The 23,300-nt window shown below is 35.2% G+C and overlaps 1 protein-coding gene across 3 annotated transcripts in view; it reads left to right on the top strand.

Annotated features, from left to right (window-relative positions):
- LOC127948818 (kelch-like protein 5) overlaps positions 1-23,300 on the top strand; it is a 91,967-nt gene that overhangs the window by 46,214 nt on the left and 22,453 nt on the right. For all 3 annotated transcript variants that reach the window (XM_052545579.1, XM_052545581.1, XM_052545578.1), the window contains exons 2-5: positions 12,638-12,820; positions 18,943-19,079; positions 19,525-19,721; positions 21,657-21,869. In XM_052545579.1, the coding sequence (XP_052401539.1) occupies positions 12,678-12,820; positions 18,943-19,079; positions 19,525-19,721; positions 21,657-21,869 (690 nt within the window). In that variant the 5' untranslated portion in view covers positions 12,638-12,677. The remainder of the gene's footprint in view (positions 1-12,637; positions 12,821-18,942; positions 19,080-19,524; positions 19,722-21,656; positions 21,870-23,300) is intronic.

Below are 23,300 nucleotides of genomic sequence, written 5' to 3'. Positions count from 1 at the left end.
CTGAGAAGTTGCATGAAATATTTTTACTTAAAACATTTAATTTGTCAAATCGCAGGATGAACTAGTGATGAATAAATGACGATTTGAAATAGTGAAAATGGAAATGGTGCCAGTTATTGGAAAAACTGCACCACACCTCTGGTTTATGATGTTGAATTGACAATTAATCATATTTCAAACATTATCTCATATATCTTATTGTTTGGCTCTTGAGATGCACCTCGGGTGTGGTGTTAGTCTCTGATGATGAACCTCTGATTAAAAAAAAAAAAAAAAAAAAAAAAAAAAACCTGTCCTGATGTAACTTTTTCATGACTGTAAATGGTGACCAAAGATGTCAAACCTCGAAAAAGGTTACAAAAGTGCTGTAAAAGTCTAACTCTTGCATGTTATATACCAAGTCTTCTGAAGCCAAACAAAAGTGAGAAACAAGGCAAATTGAAGTTATAATCTACTGCTAACCTTCTCATCCAACACTGTCTCGGGATCAATTCGCACGTATTTTACGAGGTGGCTATTTCGTATGAATTCGTACAACCTTACTCGTATGATTTTGTACGATTTGTCTAGACCCCAGTGATGGGTAGGTTAAGGGGCGGGGCTAGGTTTAGGTCATTCGTACAAATTCATACGAATTGTGCAACTCGTTAAATACGTACGATTTTGCACAAATCGTTTGAATTTTGTACGACCTATCATTCATATTCATAATAATTCATAATTTTCTTCATGAAAAAGGTTTAGAATTTCTCCATTTGTATTCCACCACAGAAAGAAAGCAACATGAGAGTTCAGAAACATTGACAACATTTTGGTATTTTTGGTAAAGTATCAATGTGTTACAAAGAGATTTTAAACTGTGCTGCTTTTGTTGCATCAATGCATTAGCTCACTTGCTGTACATATAGTAAAGAAATGATGATGTATCCACTACACTTTTGCCTCAGTGAGTAAGTGATATGTACATAAACTGTGCGTAATTTTCCTTCACAGATCTTTAGTGTGATGAACAGTTGTGAGTCTTTTATGTGAGAATTTGATAGATCAAAACAGAAAAAAGACTTGTGAGGTGTTGCAATGCTTTATGGGGTTGCAGAATCTTACTGTACATGCTTTATTTGACTGAAGAGACAGTGTACTGTATGTGCAAGCATGTCTGGCTTCCTGATCTGATAACCCATTTCTGGGCTTGACGACTCATTTTGTGTCTGACGATGGTAATGGCCTGTAAATATGTGCCAGCGGCAGTGTAGACTTACTAGCCTATGTGAGTGGGTATGTTTACTATGGTTTTTTGAGAGAGCGAAGGATGTGGGTCTGTCAGTGTGTTGAAGCTCTAAAAGGCACTTAGTCATTCATCACCTTGGAGATGGTAGATTGAACCTATTGCTTCTGCTCCGTACAGTTCATACCAGGAAGAGACACAACTACACAAACACACACATGCAAAAAACTGAATCTGAAATCCATGAGAACTGTCACTTCACACTGCTATACATAAAAAAAAAAATGCACTCAGAAACTGTATGTCAATTTCACAAGCAGTTGCAATGAAATGGCAAGTAACATGCAATTAAAAAAAAGGAAATATTGTAATATTTTACAAAGATTACCAATACATGCAGTACGTTGTGATTTTTTTTTTGGTCCTCTAAAAAATACTTTAGTGAAAATGGCCCCTCCTTATACTGTTCATAACATTCAATAAAGACATATGCATTTGCCCTGGACTGCCACCTCATTGTTATTTCAAACAGAAGGTTTGTTATAGTTGAAGCACAAATAGATAGTGACCATTTGAGGATTCAAGGATTCAAGTTTGACTCTATAGGCCTCCAGGCCCTGGGGCTGTTTATGACTTACAAGAAAGCAAGAGAGTGATGGAAGGAGAGAGAGAGAGACAGGAAGATGAAGAGAACCGTCTAGCCGACTGAAAACGGCAATTACAATGTTGAGATAATGGGGCAAAGCATCTGATATCCGTTGAGCATTCAAATCAGGGCTCTCCCTCTCTCCTCTCTGCTTCCAGCTCATACTTCCATTTATGTCGGCATTCATACATACAAACATTTTATTCTATGGAACAGTGGAGAGCAAGAGAGATTCATTTTGTGTCGTTAAAGGCGCAATATGTAATTTTTCTGCTTTAAAAATAGCAGAAATCGCTATATCTATGTTATATATATTTTTTAGTTTAGTTTTTACTTACATCATCCTGACAGTTTCCACGAACTTTCAAATCCGGAGAAAATTATAGTTTAATTAGAAGACACGGCACGTTTCTTTATTTCCGTTTTGTCGACCGTCTATGGCGTCACATAAACTTTGACCCCTCTAGTTAATCATTTCCAAGATAGAGAGAGCTTCGTGACAAGCTGAAACTACAGAGAGATGCCGAACTCGCTTGCATTCTGATAAACAGGTATGCATCCATTCAGCTAACTTTATCTATCCGTATATTTTGTGAAACGATATGATGTCTTGTGTAAAACGCAGACGGACTAGCTCTCATGTAAATCTACATTTGTTCTATATCTAGCTGAATAAAGTAGCTTCAAATGCAGTTCTCTAACTTGTTCGATATCATACTATAACGTAATTATAATTATTAACGAAAGGCGGCCGTGTTTTTTAACATATATTACTACTAGCTAGATGGAATATTGATTTGATAGGGGTCTCATAATTCATATAGACGGTTTCATCGGGCGCACGCGCCTGGACCCAAGTTAACTTCCGGTCTGTGTTGTTTATATCGGTCTGGCTGCAGTGCCTTCTACAAACGCAGTTAAAGCCAAGGTGATGAGGAGACTGAAGTTGGGCTCAGGTGGTTGTGCTGTGGGATGTGTTTCCCATACATTAATTTATTTTTGGAGACTCACCACAATTTTAAAACTGATTTTTTTCCCAAAAGCCTTCATTGAGTAACGTTAAGTACTGCACGTTTAATAATAATAATTCCTTACATTTATATGTTTAAATATCAAAGCGAGGCACAGGTGTTTTTATATCGCTGTATTTCTGAAGGAAGACTTGCATGTTATATGCCTGATAAAGCAGCGTATGAGCGTATTTGAAGTTTTTTTTTTTTTTTTGCATATTTATCAAGTTAAAAAAATGCATTACCTACAATTAGATAATAAAACTAATATTTGTTACCTCAAAGTGAAATTTCTGACATTATTTATTAACAATATTATGTTGTTCCAAACTCAAAAGACTTGTGTTTTTCTTTGGAACACAAATTAAGGCATTTTATATATTCTTTCATCATTTTTAAACATCTGTTAAAAGTCAGTGCAGCCAATTTTTCAAGCTTCAAGAAGTACTTAAAGACATCATAAAAGTAATCTGCTTGAATCAAGCATGATCATGATTTAGCTTTGGTTACACTTCAAGAAAACACAGTGAACTTCTGTTTAACATTGTTTTGAATAGAAGTATTGATAAAGGGTCTTGTATGAATTAAATCAAAGGACAAACTTGTGTTTCCCACACCACTATGATCAGGTGATTTCTTAACTGCTGTTTTCTCATTGATTACATTTTGTTGCATGTATTTTGTTTTTAAAGGGGTAATATGCAATTTCATGTTTTCCTTCCTCTTTGGAGTGTTACAAGCTGTTTGTGAATAGATAAGATCCCTAAAGTTGCAAAGACTAAAGTTTCAAACCCAAAGAGATATTCTTTATAAAAGTCAAGACTGGTCCACGCCGTCCTAAAATACCTTGTTTAAACACGCCACCACATCTACATCATTATGTGGGAAGATTTGCATAACGCCACCCAAATGTTCACGTAAAGAAAGAAAGTGTACATTTATTGTTGTTGCCACCACTTCCGTCATGTCGTGGAGACGCTGTGTGTTTTGTTGCAAAAGCGAAAAGACTTTGTTTGGCCTTCCAAAAGAGGACACAACTAAAAATCAGTGGTTAAGTTGTATTTACAACACTGTTCCTGAACAGTTCAACCCAAATATTCGAGTGTGTGCAGCACATTTTATGGAGGACTGTTTTCCTGAACCTGGGAGAGTAGATTACAGTGCAGACTGTTCTGACTCACAGTCTGTAAGAATGTTTTCATATTTAAAGAATTTGCCACTGATGATTCAAACGCAAGTTTTGAGAAGTGTAGAGTTGCGCTTTTTGTTTTGTCATTTCTCAGATCACAAATGCAGACGGGTGTTATTTTTTCACGGCGTGATGCAATGCATAAAAAAATAATAATCCGTAATTACATACTCACTAGATGCAACAAATGCCTCATTTATTATTGTCTCTCAGCACATGGAAACATGGACACGGCATCACAGTATGGTAAGGGGCGTAACATTTTCTTCAAACGCCTGAGGTATTCGGACACACACTGGATAGCTGGTCTTGCTTTTCATAAATTTAAATTAGAAAAAATTGATGCATTTCAGAAAGGAAGAGCATAGACGAGCAACAATAATGTATAGTATGTGGAAAATAATGTGTTTTTTGAACCTTAAACCACACACACATTTCATTACACCAATTACACAAAATAATGTTCTTATTAGCAACATCATATGTCCCCTTTAAGAGGAAAGTGCACACCACATATTTGTATATTTAGCTTGGGCGGCATCAGCAGGTTTGCTGACAGTAAACTCTTTATTATTATTATTTGTATTGGTATTATTTTATTTTTGCAAAGAATAAAAAAGGAATTTGCTCTAAGTATATTTGGGAAGTTTAACTTGAATATAATTGTGCAAATACTATTGTTAACTACACATAAAAATAGGGCCGGAGTAACACAAAAACTGCCCAAACAATGGGTTGACCCAAGAGCTGGGTTAAAAAAACCTAACAAACAATGCTTCACACTTGTGTGTGTCTAGAACTTTCAGAACACTGATGAAAAATTGAATAATGGAAAACAATTATAATATGACATGGCAGTCATTCAGCAGATTTTTTTTTTCTTGTTTGTACTTATGAGAGTCCTGGGTCCCTTAACCCTCCCTCCATTTGAACCCACAAAACAGTGTTGCCCTTAAAAGTCTCAAGAGCTAGAAAAGAGCTTTTGGATTTATGGTTAAAGGCATGGAGCAGAATGGATTTATGAATGTTATTTTTATAGCAGCTTCTATCAGACAGGTTACAACTTGTTTCTTGTGTGTGTCATAATTGAGTTTGCTGGTTGGGAATTGAATTGATAATTTGGACAGCTTGACTTTAATTGCACACATGACACCATTTTCCCTTTCCTCATCCTTATCCTCATCCTTTCCTTTTACTCTTTCTTTACCATTTTTATTTTCCTTCTTTGGCGTTCTACGTCTCCTCATTTGCATGAAGCTGTCAATATGAATCTGTGGTTATGTATACCCATTTGTAGAATAAGACACACAGAGTCTTGTAAGATGCTGTTCGAAATGCGTTTACATAATTAATGTTCACCAGATTTTTTTATAATGTAAAATCCTTTTTGCCTCTCCATCTGATATATTCCTTCATTCCCATCTGAATTGGTCTACAGAAGCTTAAAGCTGATCCACATCTCCAAATGGTGTCGTAATCCCAGCTCGAATCCATTCTGAAATGACAGCAGATATCAGTGGAGCTCATTATAGCCTGGAAACTGCCTTTCTTACCTTTAACCTCAACTCAAGTGATCAGATGTGAATATGCATATATTCACTTTTCATTATAAAGGACTGAATGTCAGATCTTTTGACAGCATGAGGTTTAGAAAATAGATTAGAATACTCATAAAATGAGAAAGAGATGGAGATGTAGAGACAGAGTCTTAAGCTTAAAGGCACATGGAAACTAACAATGGCATAGAGACTGAAATACTGGAGTGATTAAGGAAAAGAGCTGGAGGGTGAGAAAGAAGGAATTCTGAAAAGTATAAAATTGTGAGCAGTGTGCAGAAAGGAAAGAATGAAAGACAGAAACAGTGTTGGAGAAGCTACTTTGAAACTGTAGTTTCCCTATATAAACCTTACTCAACTTGCAGTGAACCTGCGATAGTACATTTAAAGGAAGCCATATTTCATAATAATCAAATACAAAATACATTTGATAAAGTTTTATAAAAAACTAATTATAATTTTTCTGAAGCTACAAGGAAAAATATTAGGATGACAGCATTTAAACTTTGCATATAGATTTTAGTGAATTTTTGCCTTGGTTTGTTCCAATTTCACTGAAACCAAATAACTGTTGGTCTGTTTTTCAGTCAAATGTATTTATTTTCTAGTTTATGTAGTGTTTTCTTGATAAATACAACTAATAAAATGATAAAACATGCTAAATCCTACAACTTGAAATTGTTGAAAACAATAGAATATTGGTTTAGTGAATTAGTTCATTCAATCAGTTCACACATATAAACCAAACAGTTTTAGCTTTTTGTGAATCACTAGATTTACGTTTTCACTCAATTGTGCTAAATTCAGTATAATCATGTTTTCTTGCTAATTACAGCTAATAAAAATATAAAATGCACCACAATTACACTGCTCAGATGTTGTTTTACTGAATACATTCATGTAAATCACAGTTAACTTTTTTTTTTCCAAACTTTGATTAATATAAATCATCCTTGCTAATGGATTCACTAATGAACCAATCCAGTGCTATATAAGAGGGAGTAGTGGTAAGAAGAGCATATTTGATCATTGCCTTACAGTATTGCATGTGAAAATAATGTGATTTAAAACACCAGTGTAGAGCTTTAAGATTTTTACAATGGTACTGCATCTGTTGGCCTGGTCATAAAAATCATTTGGCTAGAGTAGTGTCACTACTTTTATCTACTGTTACTCCCCAACATTTGACAAAAAAGAACAGAGAAAGAGGAAGACCGGAAATAAGGAGGTTATTCTATGAAAAGGAAACTGAGGGAGTAGGAAATAGAGTGCAAATATGAATGGACGAGAGCCCACTGGGGATGTTCAGGAACTGGCAGGTGTTTATCTGGCTTTTTGAGATAACTTGCTGCCTCTCTCCTGTGTGTTTGTGCTCGTGCAGGGGCTTGTGTGATGTTTACTTTGTTAGGTCGTGTTTGGAGGATTGGGAATTTGCCTGTGTGTTTGCTGTGTTTGAGATAGAAGTGTGTATGTGTTTTATGTTGCCTGTAGTCTGTTTTCATATGAGACTAAACAATTTTGGCATTGAGAAGAGCCAGAGGCTGAAAACCTGCTACCCATAACTTACTAAATCACTTAAGAGAGGGATTCTCTGCAGTCTCTGCATTTCATTCTTCCTACTGTCTGCTTCTCTTGCTTTCAAACTTCCTGTATTAAAGAACAGTTTACCCAAAATCAAAAATTGTGTCCAGGACTCTATCCTGCCATTTTTTTTTTTTTTGAGAATTTGGTAGTTAAAATTTGATTCTGTAATTTATTAGTCGGTATATAATAGGGGTTGAACGACTAGTGATTTTTTAAAGTCGACTTTTATGTGATGAAGTCGACTAGTCGCTGATGATGTCATTAATGAACATAAGCTTGGAGCTGTAAAAAAAAACCATCTTGTGCACAGCTATGGAATATGACACAGGGCTGCCCACATGGTTACTGCTCCTATAACAGCTCATTTTTTATAATTTGGGTCATTTTATTTTTTACAGATTTCTGCTTGTTCTAAATCAGATACAGGTAAAGTAGCACAGTAAAGATTACATTCATATGAACAGATTAGTGAGAGCAATTGCGTGCTTGAATTAATTCTACATGGCAGCGTCTCTCTACTAGTGAAGCTGTGGGATTTAGTTATTAAGAAAAAAATTATAGAACTTTTCAGTTTCCAAGCTATTTTATTGAGAAACCCTGGACAAACTCTGCATCAATTGAAAGTTTAAAGAATCTAGCTTCGATATTTGACCAATGTTTTGATAAAACATTGTTGCAGTGACAGTTATTTAGTAATTTATGTCAGGAGTGCAAAATAATAAATCCCTATTATGCCACATTTTAAATAGAAATTCACCACTCATTCATATTCAGTCACATCAGCAGCGGTTTATTTGTGTTCATATAGACTCCCCGAACAGCATCAATAAGGATTTATAGACCAAAGATACATATCTGTGGAGATATATGGATATATTTACTGATGTTTACTTCATATTTCTTCAGACAGAATCGTAATTTCTATCAATTTTCCACTGATTTACGTGATCTGATGATAAATAGCCTCTTCCAGCGATCTGTGTGATTCTGCAGTCCTGTGTGCTCGCGCTGTGGCTCAGACAGACTCTGATTGGTCTTTCGCCTTGTCAATCTTTAGAGTGTCATAACCGGACACCGCCACATCGTGTCACATGGTTCCTGTACACTTCCTGGTTGTTATCTGCCAATAACAACAATGATACACCTCTGGACACACACAGTATCAGAATATTAAACCTGCGATTACGATAGTAAAGCTTGGTATGAGATTTTCTTGAGATCTGGGGCATTTTTATAAAAACTATTAAAAATGTACATCTGAAATGCTAACTTGTGCAGTGATGTAAAAGGCTATAAATAGCATTTTTTCAAACAGTAAATGACCAAATTCCATCCGTGATCGCAAACGGAGGTTATTACAAACACTCGATCGGGGTTTAAAGTGAGTTTTGAGTAAAAGTGTACTAATAATTTCATAAATTGTCTGATGTAGCTTGATGCTAACGTTAGCTCTAATGCTACTAATAGCAGTTGCTTTTATTCTTTATAATGCATTTCTGTCACAATAATTCATGTAATGTCGTAAGAAAATGTTTTGTTGTATTTTTGTAGTAAGACTTTTGATAAATAAGGGGTAAATGCATACTGAGACTGAAGTGAGATTGCAGCTTGGTGGCTTTGTAAAGCTTGAAATACCACAACAAAGGCTAATAAAGGTGGAATAAAAACAAAAGAATAATGCTCAAAGAATAATGTGGATAATGTGTCATACCTGGCGGAGGTGTGGAACAATCGTTTTGTGAGAACAATAGAATCATGAATGGGGGAGTATTCAGAGATATAAACATCAGTGTGTTATTTTATTGAATCAGTTTTTTGAGATTATTAATGTAGACCAGTCAGTTTTAACTCTTTGCCAACCTCTTGTTTACCTGACCAACTGAACTGAGCCACTAAAACTAAATGGTTTTTCTAGGTTTATTTTGTGTACTTTTATGCTACTTTAAATAAAACCAATAACTATAAAACATTATAAATCCTACAAATGAGTTAAAAATAATGAGTTTTTTAGCGTATCAGTTTTTTTTTTAATCTGCTTAATTAACAAGAATCATCCACACAATTTTTTTAAAAACTATAACATTATATAGGCTACTATTGTGTCTCTGGACCAGAGCACACTGTGTTTGCAATGAGAAGATTTCATGTGAGACTAACGCTCAACTTGGAATCATTACTTGAAAGCGTATTTACAATTACGTCTTTATAATGACTTGTCTTGACTTAGACTCAACCCTCTTCTGATCTCAGTCATCTCAGTCATCTCAGATTTTACCTGCAGAATTGAATCCACTGGTTCTGACTACAGTGCTACTCATACAACAGAAGTGATTATTGGCATAAAAAACTAATTATGGACAAAAAAAAAAAAAAAAAACTGGTCCATTTGGATTTAGTGTATATGAAACCATACGATAACTATTTTAAGAGACAAAATTTCATAATTATTGTCTGACATAGCTATTAAATCTCCATGAAAACGCTTCCCTATTACTTTTTTCCTATCTCTCTCAATCTTTCCCTAGGGTACTTGATAGACTAGGTTTCTACACTCATCTGACTGCAAGACTTTAATTGCTTTTAAAAGATTTGGAGTTGAGAGCATAAATATACTCTCTCTCTCTCATCGTCTCACCATCTGTCTTCTTTTCAATTGGTGTGATTGAAAGCTGTGTGTGATTGGAGTCTTTTTTGAACTTTCCGCTTGAATGAAATAGATTTTCCATTTGATAATGGTCTGTGAGGCTGAGAGATCTTGGCTTATAAAAGATTGTAGTTTGACTGCTGTTATCTCCTGCTGCTGAGCACATTGAAACCCCAGAGACCATCACTGTGACACGCTGCTCTTCCCTTTACCGATATTTGTCGATAGTGTGACCACTCAAGACCTTAAAAGTGTATATGCCTTTGTGTGTTTCCTTTAGCAATATTTTACGTTTAATATCGATATCAGTTAAAACCAACACATTTGTGCTCTAAAAATAAGCATCCTTATTGAATGATAGATTATTACTGCCTTTAATTTTTTTTTTTTTTTAATGTTAATTATTCTAACATGCCTCCCAAATTATAGTTTTTCTCCCAGACAGAAAAAAATTGTTTGGCCTATGTAATACTATGCAGTAACAATGCCAAACAATAGCTAATGTTCAGGTGTGAGAAAAAAATCAGTGTTGCCGAAACCATGAAACAGTGTATCACAGTCTCACAGGGTGCAATGGAACGAGGAGACAAGGGAGTAGCTCGAAATCAGAATTTGATATAAAAATAAAACAAAATACATTCTGGAACGCATGAAGACATATCACCGGACGCTCGAGACTACAAAACACAGGGCTTAAGTAACAAGGGAGGAAACTAGGGTATTAATCAACATTACGAGGAAACAAGGGAAACTCAGGTGGAATCAAATAAACATAATGTAGGGTTTCAGAGCAAACCAGGCAAATTAAAGATTCGATCGAGAGCATGGTTGAAACATGAGGAGCCGAATATTCCAAAGAAAGGCAGAAGACACGGGATGTTCGTAAATCAAATCCTCGTGCAAGCCGGTCTGAAGCAAGATAACCAACCGACTTTTTTACAGGACAACTTTCAACATTAACATAAAAGAACACACTGATCATGACAACTCAGGAAAGAGACTGTCAATTTTGGGGCAAGTAATGAAGATTGATGGTCAAAGAGATGCACAGCATGACCGTCACGTGTAAAACAATGATAGCAATCATGATCACGAGCTCTCTGGATTGAGGTTTACCCACAGAAGAAAAGAACCAGACTGAAATCCCTAAGGAGACCTTTTAACCTCTCTGGTCTTCACTGAACATATCCTTACTCCACAGAACATGTCCAAATGTTCAAAGAATTGTACAGAAACCCTCTTTTACAGATGAAGATGCACCAAAATAAACTCAAAAAGACTTATAAATGAATATCAGTCTATTGCTTAACTCCATATCATATATGTAACCCACACATTTGATGGTCATGTTTCTAATCATTTATTGTGTATGTCTTTTCAGTAACTATTGCTTAACTATTGCTTAATAGCTTAAGGATTAATACTCATGTTTAGTATGTGTGTGTTTGAATCTTCTTGATTGAAACATTTCTGACAATCAGTTCTTTGTCAAATGTATCATATTCTTGTTATAGAAATCATGTCCAAAATTATGCTCTGCAAAAGCGGGAAATTTTGGATCACATGATTGATAAGATCACATTTGATTTATGAATGGGGAGGAAAAATATACAACGCCCCAAGCAAAGACAGTATCTAATTGGTTAAGAAACTATTTGGGAGGTGTCCCAAACCCGGTTTAAATACCATCAAATTGTGCCCTTTCAGCCCTTCAGCTTTGCTTTTAGCTTTTAGATTTTTAGCCACTGCTTTTTAGTCATGTCTGCTTTTTAGGTATTACTTTTTGCCTTTTTACCACCCTGTTTTGACACTGCTTTTTAGCTCTCTTTGAGCGTGCTCTGACTTACACGCCAGCTCCTTCAAAAGCTCCTCCATTGCAGTGCTTGAGCATATTTGACTGTTAAATTGTGATTCATTGCAAAGAAAGAGCAGTTAGAGTTTCCTACAGCCCCTCTCTGCAGGCTCATTTGCAGGCTATTGTGATTAATTACAGAAAGGACTATTAATTATCAAGGATCCTGGATGAATCAGAAGCTAAGCGGTCTTGAATGTGGATAGAATTTCTACTATAGAGATGTGTTCACTAGAGAGAGAGAGAAAATAAGTGTGAACATGGGAAATGGGGATTGCAAGACAATCTGCAGAGACAGGGAAAGAGAGAGACAAGAATGACAGGAAGCGAGTGATAAAGGGAGAGAGAAAGAGGGAGTGAGAGGCAGCAGAGACGACAGCCATTTGGGAACAAGCTAAATTGCTTTGTGTATTTCATGGGCAGCTTCATCATCAAAGCTAATTACTAACAGCTCTCTAAAGCCCTCTATATTTATCCATCCATTGATTGTGCGCATGTGTGCGTAATTTTGATCGTGTTTAGCCCTAATTTTGCAAGGAAAGCTTATGGCTCTATTTAAAATGTTTTAGATTTTTTTTTTTCATGAAATGACATTTGTTTCTGTTGTTCTAGTCTTTTGATATTTGAGTCCAATTAAGCATAAAGTTAGTGCTTGAACTGAGCTAGAATGTAGCAGTTATGTCAGTATCCAAGGCTGTAAGAAAGCTGCAGACTTGGGGGTCCCCAAAAATATCTGTAAAGCGGTGGCTCTTAAGCGTTTTTCACACCAAGAACAATAACTATAAATATATAGTTCTTAAAATCTTTTAAGAACCAAAACCACTCAAGACCTTAGAAATAGATTTGCCTAGTTTCTGTTTTTCTCCCAAACAGAAAGAAAACTGAAATTTGCTATTTGAATTTTCTAACCCAGTGCATGTGTGTTTTTCAGGACGTCTAATAGCAGTGGGACTTTGTCCTCATGTGCGTCCATGGAGCCGTGTGTGTCAGATGAACATTTCCAGGCACACAGTCACGCGGAACACACCTTCAGACGCATGGAGGCCTACCTGAGGACCAGGAAACTCTGTGACGTTGTCCTCCTCGCCGGAGATCGCAGAATACCAGCACACAGGTAACAAAAAAACAAAAGAAAAACCTGTATAAGAATGGTATAAAAAACCATTTGGTTCCCTGAAATTACAACCTAACACTAAAATGTTGCAATATAATGCAAACACAAAACCATAATGGTGGAGCTTTCTCTGTGAAACATTGTAAAGATGATACAAATGATATCACATTTTCATTACGCCGAACCAAATAGCTTCAGTCTACATCCTAAATCCAGTGACAGGTTTTTCTTCGGTGTGGGGCCTCTGACAAGATTTGAGTAGATCCAGCTCATGTTGCTGAATCATAAATGCCCTGGAGATGCTGGAGATGAGTGATGGTAGTTACAGTTTACTGCTGAATGTAGCAGCGGTGGCACATTTATAGCACAATTCATTGTCAGCAAGTACTGCAGTGTCTGAATTTGACAAATAAAACAGGACTTTTGAAACTGAATATAAAAATATGAAATATATATATATATATATATATATATATATATATATATATATATATATATATATAATGTGTCTTTTTTTCTGTTTGAAAGGGAAAGTGGTTAATTTTAGACTATTTTCAGCTTCTGAGTTTGAAATGAATAATGAGCGAATGTTGTGTAGTTGTGACATGCATGTTTTAGATTTGCACTGCACTGAACACACACACCAGATTTTGATATTATTCATTATAGGTGTGGTATTTGACAAGCAAGAATCCCTTGTGATGTTGATGGATTGACAGACGTTCAACAACAATTTTTCATGTGAGGGTTTCTAGATTTATGGAGTGGTGCACATTTGAGATGTGACCTCAGACACAAACAGCATCCATTCTTACTGTGTATCTGTGTTAAATGATTAAGCTACCTATATTTGTGAATCAGTGTTGTGGAATAACAGTCTCAAAAGCTATTAAAAATGCAAAAGTAAGTTTACATTTTCAGTATAGAGTACAAATGCAAATGAGTATAAAATTATAATTAAAAAAATTTAAATTATAAAGTGTATTGTGTAATGTATTGTGAATATGCATAACATAGGTTAGAAAAGTTATTATTAATATATTTATTAATATTAATAGTTATTAATATTTGTATTTTGATGCATATGAGTATACTTTATACTGTTATTGGTTATTAAAATAAAACAAAATGCATCAGTCACTTTTTCTCATCTTTCTAGTTGTGCTGTTTTTGTATTTTTCGAAACATTTTTCCAGCTTAGTCTCTTAAGGTCTAAATCTAGCTCATTGAGTTTCTTTCGTTTATTTATTTTTTTGTATGTGATTCTAGCATATGAACTAAATCAAAATTCAGTCCTTCATACACAAATGCACAAAATAAATCTCACACACTATCCCAGCTTGCAAAAATATCACAATTTATTAAAAATATTAAAAACTCACTGGTTTAGATAGTGACACCAAATAAACTTACTCTTAAATAATAATTATCATCAAAATCTTACAATAAATTACACTTCTGTTCTTATCTTCCAGTTTCTGCTACATTAGGAACATTCTGCTAAATTGTTGTTGTTAACATTACTTAATGTCTTTAAAGGAAACTTAATAGGCCTATTTGTAATAATGAGATTCTTGTAACAACATTCTCATTTCACTCATAGACCACAAGGTTTTATTTCTCAAACTGCACTGAAATGCACAGGTCATATAAAACATCTTTCACATCACTTTACAGATGTAATTTTTACATTAACATTTCTATGCATGACAGTATTTCACTCATGAGAAGTTAAATTTCAAGGTAGAAATAATTCAAATGTTTTTACCTTCATTAAACGTCCTATTTGTTTTGATTTATAAATAAATTTCCCATAGAGATGGTCTTCATTATGTACTTAGAAATGCATGCTTTGCTAGGGACTTCTATGTATGTCAGCTCTGATCCAATCAGTTTTTGTAAACACAGGGAATAGAATGTAGCGTTTATGTTGTCAGATTGAATAAAAGTTTAATAGCACTGAAAATATATTAACTGTAAGTGTTAACAAGTGCTATACTTCAAAACCATAGTAGGGGGCAGAAACATTTCTCTAAAGAATCACCATTGTATAGTAGCACCTTGGCTTCCATCCCTCTATTCTTCTATGATCTGCTCATTCTCTCTTCTCCTTCATTAATTTACCTTTCTCTTTGTGTTGTTTCCACATGTTTTTTGATGGCATAGTTCTGCTGATTTCAGGACTGCTTTAGGCAGCTGGAGGGTTGTGCTGCTGTTTCATTTATAATGATGCACAAATGCACACATATAAACTTTAGCGAATAGCCTTTACACTTTTTCTATCTAGAGCATCATCTGCAACCTAAAATTCTTCAAATCTTGCTTGAGCACAGACTTTCAGGCTGCTATGAGAAAGAGCTTACAAAAGAGCTGAATCAGTCATTCAATGACACTCTAATATGGGTAAAAACAGAGAACTGCTAGATTATTTTGCTTGCGTGTAAAGTGAAAGGTTTAAAAGCAATCTGCTCAGTGATGAAAGTGCGGAAAGAGAGAGTGAAGGACGACAGATGCTGAGTGTTACTCATGTTGCTAAATGAATCTCACAGTCTCTAATGTACTTTCACTCGCTGCTTTTCTGCTGAAGCCTCATTTGTGATCCCTTTCTTTCTTTTTTCTTTTCTCCCCTCATTACTTCTCTTTAATCATATTCATGAGTATTCACCATTACCAGCTTCAGATGTTTCCATATATCCATGTTTGAATGCACCTGCTTCCAGTGGTGCCAGAGTTTTGAAGTGTGAGGCAACACACTCTCAAGGCAATTCGTAACAATTTAATGTTTTGGCAAATTCATTTTAAATTCATATGAATTCACACAATCTCATTTTTAAATTTTTTAAAATCATAAATCGGGAACAAAATCCCTTTCAGCTGTTCCATTATTTTTAAGTGCTGGTAACCAGTTAACAATTTTAACAAATGTAATTGTAATTTTAACCCCCCCCCCCCCCCCCCCCCCTGATCTAACACTCAATAATAACCACCAAAATGGAACAAAAAGGGGCAAAATCTTCCCCTGCACAATTACTCTATATCTATTATGGCTGTCATGATGAAAGTGAAATGCATGAAAAATGTTTGAAAAGTATTAAGTGCAGCATTACAGTATAGCCATTTAGTTTTTCATACTACAGAAATACCCAATGTGAAGTCTCGATTTTCTAACCCTTTAAAAGAACTAAACAAATTCATAAACAATTATTTAGTCTGTAGCCAGAATATGACATTCTTTTCCCCACAGAAGTCTTTCGTTTAATCATCATTTCTAATTATTATTACAATAATCAGGAGAAATAATCAACAATAATGATTTTGTCATGACATTGCAGCTTTACCCTCTCTCTCTAAAATAGATCTCTTAAAAAATTAATAGATTTATAGGCTATTTACATTATTACATTACAATTTTTGTGTAAATACAGGTATAGGCCTGTCGCAATTATCAATATATCGACTTATGGCACAATATATGTAGATGACATCAATACTTTTTGGTGATTCAATGTGTCTGTGTCTTTTGCATTTTCTTGTACACAATATGGTATAGTCATTAGGTGCTAGTTCAAATAAATAAAAAAAAAGCTTCTAAAAAGAAAAGTTTAATCTGCAGATATGGTCTTGTTTAGGAACCTGTGCCTTTGTGCATGGACATCTGACTGCTGAGTAGTGATTGTGTTTTGCAGCAATAGGGTGCACCCCTAATTTTCAGAGAAAATAAGGACAGTGTAAAAGTTCTTTGTATTTTTTTTTTCTACTTGTTACTTTGCACTTTTTGCTAAAAAAATTTTTTATTTACTATTTAATTCAGGTTTTAAGGTATCTAGTATTTTGATGCTTAATTTCCATGATCTAATATTCTTAAAAATTAAAAGTTTGTAGTCATTTGGAAGTATGTAGGCCTTCTTGCATTATTATGCTGTTACTTTATGATTATATATTTAGTGGCATAAAATGGTCTTTAAAATTAAAATATTATTGATTATCGCAATTATTTCTGGTGCAATATATTGCACAACAAAGTTGTTATCATGACAGGCCTATAGATGTACACGAGAAGCATTAAACAGTCTGTTCAAATAAACATAAATGCCGTATCAGATGTAGCTTCTGTTTAACCTTTTCAGTGTAAAGATGGCTTAGTAACAGTGTATTGTAACTGGTTAAATGTATTTTACATTGAAGGATTAGTTCACTTCCAGAATAAAAAAATTCCTGATAATTTACTCACCCCCATGTCATCCAAGATTTTCACGTCTTTTCTTTCTACAGTCAAAAAGAAATCAAGATTTTTGAGGACAACATTCCAGAATTTTTCTCCATATAGTGGACTTCAATGGGAGCCAGATAGTAGAAGGTTATAATTGCAGTAATTATTCAGCTTTAAAAGCCTCTACATGATCCCAGCTGAGGAATAAGAGTCTCATCTTGTGAAATTATCAAAAAAGAAAAATCGGTATGCTTTTTTAGCACAAGTTTTTCAGTAGCTCTCTTATGTGCATGCTCAACTTCATGCGTTGCGTAATCATGTTGGAAAGGTCACGCATGGTTAATTCTTCGACTGTACTTCGTTCAAAAAGGTATGGTTGGGTGAAAAACTCATCTCATTTTCTCAAAATCATCCAACATTGGTGTTTTAGCTTTTTTGTAAAGGGGCATTTGATTTTCTTTGCATGTTCACTATGTAAACACTGGGTCTGTACTTCCGCCTATGTCATGCCTGAGCTTTCCAACATGATTACGTAATGTGTGAGGGTGAGCTAGGGCAAGGCAAGCATTTCTGGTTAAAAATATTCACAATTTTTTTTACCAATGACCAATAGTTTTGTTTAATAAGACTCTTATTCCTCAGCTGGGATTGCATTGAAACCGCAATTTGGACCTTTATTCTATTGATCCTCATTGAAGTCCACTATATAATGAAGAATAACAATAAGTTCTTGGATGACATGGGGGTGAGTAAATTATCAGGGAATTTTAATTCTTGAATGAGCTAATCCTTTAAAAAATTAAAAAAATTGGCCTTGGAAAATAGTTCCAGGGGGCAAATATTGCCTCTAAAAGAAAAACTTTATTTCTGACCCTGCTCTTCACCTGTGCATTATTTAGTTTATCATGAACATACAAATGAATGCCCACCTCCACACAATCACACCAGCTCAGACCACATGCATCACTTTATCTCGGCTAGCTAATGTAGTAAATGCTATACAATGGCAAGTGGCAATAGTTCAGCCATGTGTTTGAAACTGATTCCGAAGGGAAGAGCAAATTATGCAGGGTTATCTATAAGTCAGTGTATCAGAATGGTAATGCACAACCTTAGACACGTAATGGTAACTGATATCATTAGCCTTTGGCTTGACTACATTATAAAGCAGCTAATAATGTGTTGCTAATGTTACACAAACCATTTTCCCATTCGCCATCTCAGACAGCTATGATATACAAAGCCCTATTCCATTTCTAGTTGAATGTTGATGTCAAGGTTATAAGGTTTACTGGCTGTCAGTTGGTAATCCGATTTGATTAATGTAAACGACTTAACAATTTTTTTAATAATCTTATTCAAAACAACCAGCATACACTCAAGCAGAACAATAAAATTGCTCAATAACTTAATACTTAAAGCAAACAAAAACAGACTTCATAGAGTTTGCCTTTTCTTTAAGCAGTAATACACACACACACACACACTCACTCACACACAGCTCCTTGATGTAGTAATTAGCATTTTGGCTATGAGTCTAATAGATTTAAAGCCACAAGCTTTGGCTGTGTGTGTGTGTGTGAGTGTGTGTGCATGTGTGTGTGTGTGTGTGTATGTGAATATATTGGTCTGCAGAGCTGGATTTAAATAGGAAATCCTCATTTTACCATGCTTCAGTTAACAGATCCTCAAATCCTGTCTCTTACTATAATCTCTCTCCCACTCGATCTGTCTCTGTTTCTCTAGTCTCTCTTTCTTTTCCAACTTTTTATCATGCTTTACCTGCAGCACACAAAAGTGTCTATTCAATGATCCAGAAGACGTACAATATGCGTGGAAAAAATGAGAGCATGTAAAACCATGTGCGCACTCAGTGAGATATCATATCATAGTTTCTCTCTTTCTATCTTAGACTGGTTCTTTCCTCTGTGTCCGATTACTTTGCGGCCATGTTCACCAGTGATGTACGAGAGGCAAAACAAGAGGAGATCAAAATGGAGGGTGTGGATCCAGATGCATTATGGGTCTTGGTACAGTATGCTTACACAGGTGTGTAAGAATGTTTGGTTAGATGTAAAAATGCACACTAACACATTATACTACTACTGTGCTAATACCAACAAGATAAAAGTGTATATATACAGTACATACTATTATGGCTGATATTACTATTCTGTGAAAAAAAGAAAATAATTAAAATGCACTAAAAAAGTCCTTTAAAAGCCAGCAATTACAACAATATAATTAACTTTAAAAACAGTTGTGCTGCTTAATATTTCTGTGGAAACCATAATAGATTTGGTATATAGAAAGCTAAAAGCACATTGTTTATTTGATATACAAATCTTTTTTATGGTTTTACAGAAAATTTTCATCAAATCAATTAATTATTCTTGAAAAAAAAAAAAAGAATAATAATCTTGCTGACCCCAAACCTTAAACCAGTTCTAAATAAATTCATGAACACATGGAAACTCTGTCTGTTTTTCTACAGGGCACTTGGAGTTGAGAGAGGACACAATAGAGAGTTTGTTGTCAGCTGCCTGTCTTCTGCAGCTGTCTGCGGTGGTTCAGGCCTGCTGCAGTTATCTAATGAAACAACTCCATCCCTCCAACTGTCTGGGCATTCGATCTTTTGCCGATGCTCAGGGTTGCCTGGACCTCCATAAGGTGGCACACAACTACACCATGGTGAGCAAACAAACACATTCAGAATAGTTACAAACCGACTTAATTAGAATAAAAGATATGCTGGCAAGGTCACAAGGAGTTTCTACTCCAGGAAAGTGAATACTAAACCTCTTTGTTTTTTATCTTCAGTGAGCACCCCTCTCTCTGCCTCATTTTTCTTCTTTTATCACTTTTCTTTCATTCTTCTTTGTTTGTCCTCCTCCCAACCAAGCGCACACTGAGAGATTTATCATCCGCAGTTCACTGTGTCAAAAACTTGGAAGTGAATTAGAGGACATTATTGCATAAATTTACAGACACTCTGCTTTTTTTGTTCGTCCTTCAGTGTGGGCGGTTACCTCTGTGTGTGTGTGTGTGTGTGTGTTTGTATTCATATATAGGTGTCCATGTCCATCTGGCTGTCTGTGCCTGTGTCTGTGGGTTTATGAGTGGGTAATTGAGCCCGTTTTAACAGCCGTTGAAGCACTGGTGTTGAAAAAGTTCCCTGAACAAGGCGAGTGTGTTTAATTGGACATGCTACTGTTCCTCTTGGCAAATTTTCTTCTCAGCGTTTGATGTTCCACTGCTCCTGAGGGAAACTCATTCAAGAAAATATAACCCATAATAGCCCGCCCACAGTTCACAATAGGGGGTTGTCATGGAGACTGCACTAAAAACTTGAATTCCATTTTCCATCAGTGCCTCTGTTTCCTATCTGTCTTTCCTTCCCTTTTTTATTTAATCTCTCCCTTCCCCCTATAATGCAATGATGTCCAGTTCCATTGTCCACTTTGTATTACTGCTCTCTTTCTCACATGTGGACATGTTGGGTAGCAAATCTGCAGAGAAAGCATGGAAAAACAATGCAAAATACAAATTCTAAAATGTGAATGATGGTATAATCATGCATAGTTAATATAGCAAAATAAACATTAATATCAGTGAGGAAAATACATTTCAGAAATATGGGTCCTAAACAAAAATTCCTAGTCTATGCTGTGTGAGTGTGGTACGTCTATTTGGAACAAATGATTTTCTCCTAGTTGCTAAAATCAATAAAAAAATAGCTTGGGTTGAATTGGATATGATTCTAAATGCAATATGTATCAATGTGTTTATGTAGAATATGTAACTTCTGTTCAAAGTTTGGGATTAGGAAGTTAAAAAATTTTTTTTTGAGTCTTTTCTCTGTGTTTATTAGTTTTAAATTGCAATTATTTCCTGTGATGCAAAGCTGAATTTACAGCAACCATAAGTCCAGTTTTCAATGTCACATGTTTCTTCAGAAATCATTCTAATATGCTGATTTATTGTTATAAATGTTGAAAACCGTTGTGGTGCTTAATATTTTTGTGAAAACCATGGTATTATTATTCTTTTTTAAAAAAAAATAAAATACTGTTATAAATGTCAGCAGTAAAATAATATATAATTTTAAATAATCTTCTAGTCTATTCTTCTAATCATCTTTGCTGAATAAAAGTATTAATATCTTAAAAATAAATAAAAATAAACTTACTGACCTCAAACTTTTGAACTTTAAATGAAATTGTCACATACTTAGTTATATTTAATCATAATTAGTACACATTATGTAGCCTGTATCATGCCATTATAATATGCTGTTCAATAATGTCCAGTATTATGATAATTGTGTTATTGTACAAGGTTGCACTGCCATAAATTTATCGCTGTGGCTAGACATCTACAAGCCCAAACCTGATCCAAGCATAACATGCCACTGATCCACCATTTATATCTGTATGTTCCTTTCTTTTCTTGGCAAATGCTATCTGTCACATCGATTTAGAGAAGTGCACACTCACTGTGTTTTGTATGTTGCTATGCTGAAAGACCATTAGTCACACAGACACATACAATGATGGTCTATGCTTTGACAACCACATCCTCAAATCCATCAACCACTACAGATAATCTCTCTCTCTCTCTCTGTAGGAGCACTTCATGGAGGTCATGAGGCATCAGGAGTTTCTGCTCTTGCCTGCTTGTGAGGTGGAGAAGCTTTTAGCTTCTGATGACATGAACGTTCCAGAAGAAGAAACCGTGGTAACAGCCCTGCTTAGCTGGGTCCGCCATGATGCTTCCTCCCGTCAATCACAGCTTCCTGCTCTCCTCGCTCATATCCGCCTACCCCTGCTTAAACCACAGGTCAGTCAACCATACATCCATCTGTCCATCAGTCTAACTGTCTTTTATTCTGCTGTGCTGTTACTTTTTCAGACAGCTTGATCAGTATACCGTAGTAAATCCACATCAGAAAATCATTAATCTGCATTAATTCATGGATCAGCTAATCAGTTAATTGAAAGATCTGTCAGTCAGTCAGTCAGTCACAGTAATTAATGTTCATGTGCTCCTTGAAGCTTTGCAGTGGAATGCTAAACAAAGTAGTGTGTGCTAATACAAATGTGAATGGATAACTAGCATCACATGCATACAGTTGCATTATGTGCCATTTACATGTTTTTGGCATTTCAGACAAAATTTTGGGGAACATTAGGTCTTTGACCTGAAGGAAAACATTGACTGTTCAATTAGTCGCATTGCTCTTAAAAGGATAGTTCACCTAAAAATAAATATTCTGTCATTCTGTCACCCTCAAGTTGTTCCAGACATGTATGGGTTTCTTTCTTTTGCAGAATGCAAAATAAGATATTTTGAAGAATGTGGGTAACCAAACGTTTTTGTTCCTATCTCTTTAATTTTTTATTATGGAATCAAACATGTAATTGCATTCCATTATGAATTGCATTTTGACACATTTTGTGTGTTAATGCATAAAAATAAGCTTGTGTAGCTAAAACAATTTGCATTTATGTGCTCGCGTAGAGCATTTGGTCTTTATGTGTGTGTGAAGGTCAGTGCTGTTCTGCTGGGATGTGTGGCTGTGCACTCAATGATGGGATGCATTAAGAGCCTGGAGAGTGTGATAAAGACTGAGAACTGTGTTCCTGAATTACTTTATTGGGTTTTATACAGGCCTATTACTGTAACCTAATCCCTAAACAGTCAACAAAAACAGAATTTAAAACAATGTTATTCACATTTTTAATTATTATACTCAAACAATACTAGAACACACTTGCATAATTAACAAAGCTTGTTAAACTGCAGAACAAATCTTATTTACACTGATTATAATGGGAGTGTTGTCGTTTTTTTTTTTTCAAATTGCTTACTTGTACAGTACTGTGCAAAAGTCTTAGGCCTCTAGTATTTTCACCAACAAAATTTGCTGTGGTGTGTCGGAAATAGGAAATACAGTTTCTTCATGTTATTCCAGACAGACTGGATGATGATGAGATCAGATCACTGTGTGGAGCACTGGCTGCTGTCAGACTCCTTGTGCGTAAAGGTAACTATAATGTTACAGAAGATTTAAATATATGTTGTTCTTTTCTATTCATGAAAGAATAAATTTCCACTAAATGAGCATATTAGAAGGATTTCTGATGTGACACTAAAGACTGGAGTAATGGCTGCTGGAAAATCATCTTAAATATTACAAATATATTAAAATAGAAAACAGTCATCACACTCAAGTCTCACTGGATTATTACAGTTAATGATACAAATAAT

This window comes from Carassius gibelio, chromosome B1 (assembly GCF_023724105.1).
Source record: "Carassius gibelio isolate Cgi1373 ecotype wild population from Czech Republic chromosome B1, carGib1.2-hapl.c, whole genome shotgun sequence".
Lineage (NCBI taxonomy): Eukaryota > Metazoa > Chordata > Actinopteri > Cypriniformes > Cyprinidae > Carassius > Carassius gibelio.
Note: the sequence above shows the minus strand (reverse complement) of the source record. Positions and strands in the feature narration are given on the sequence as shown.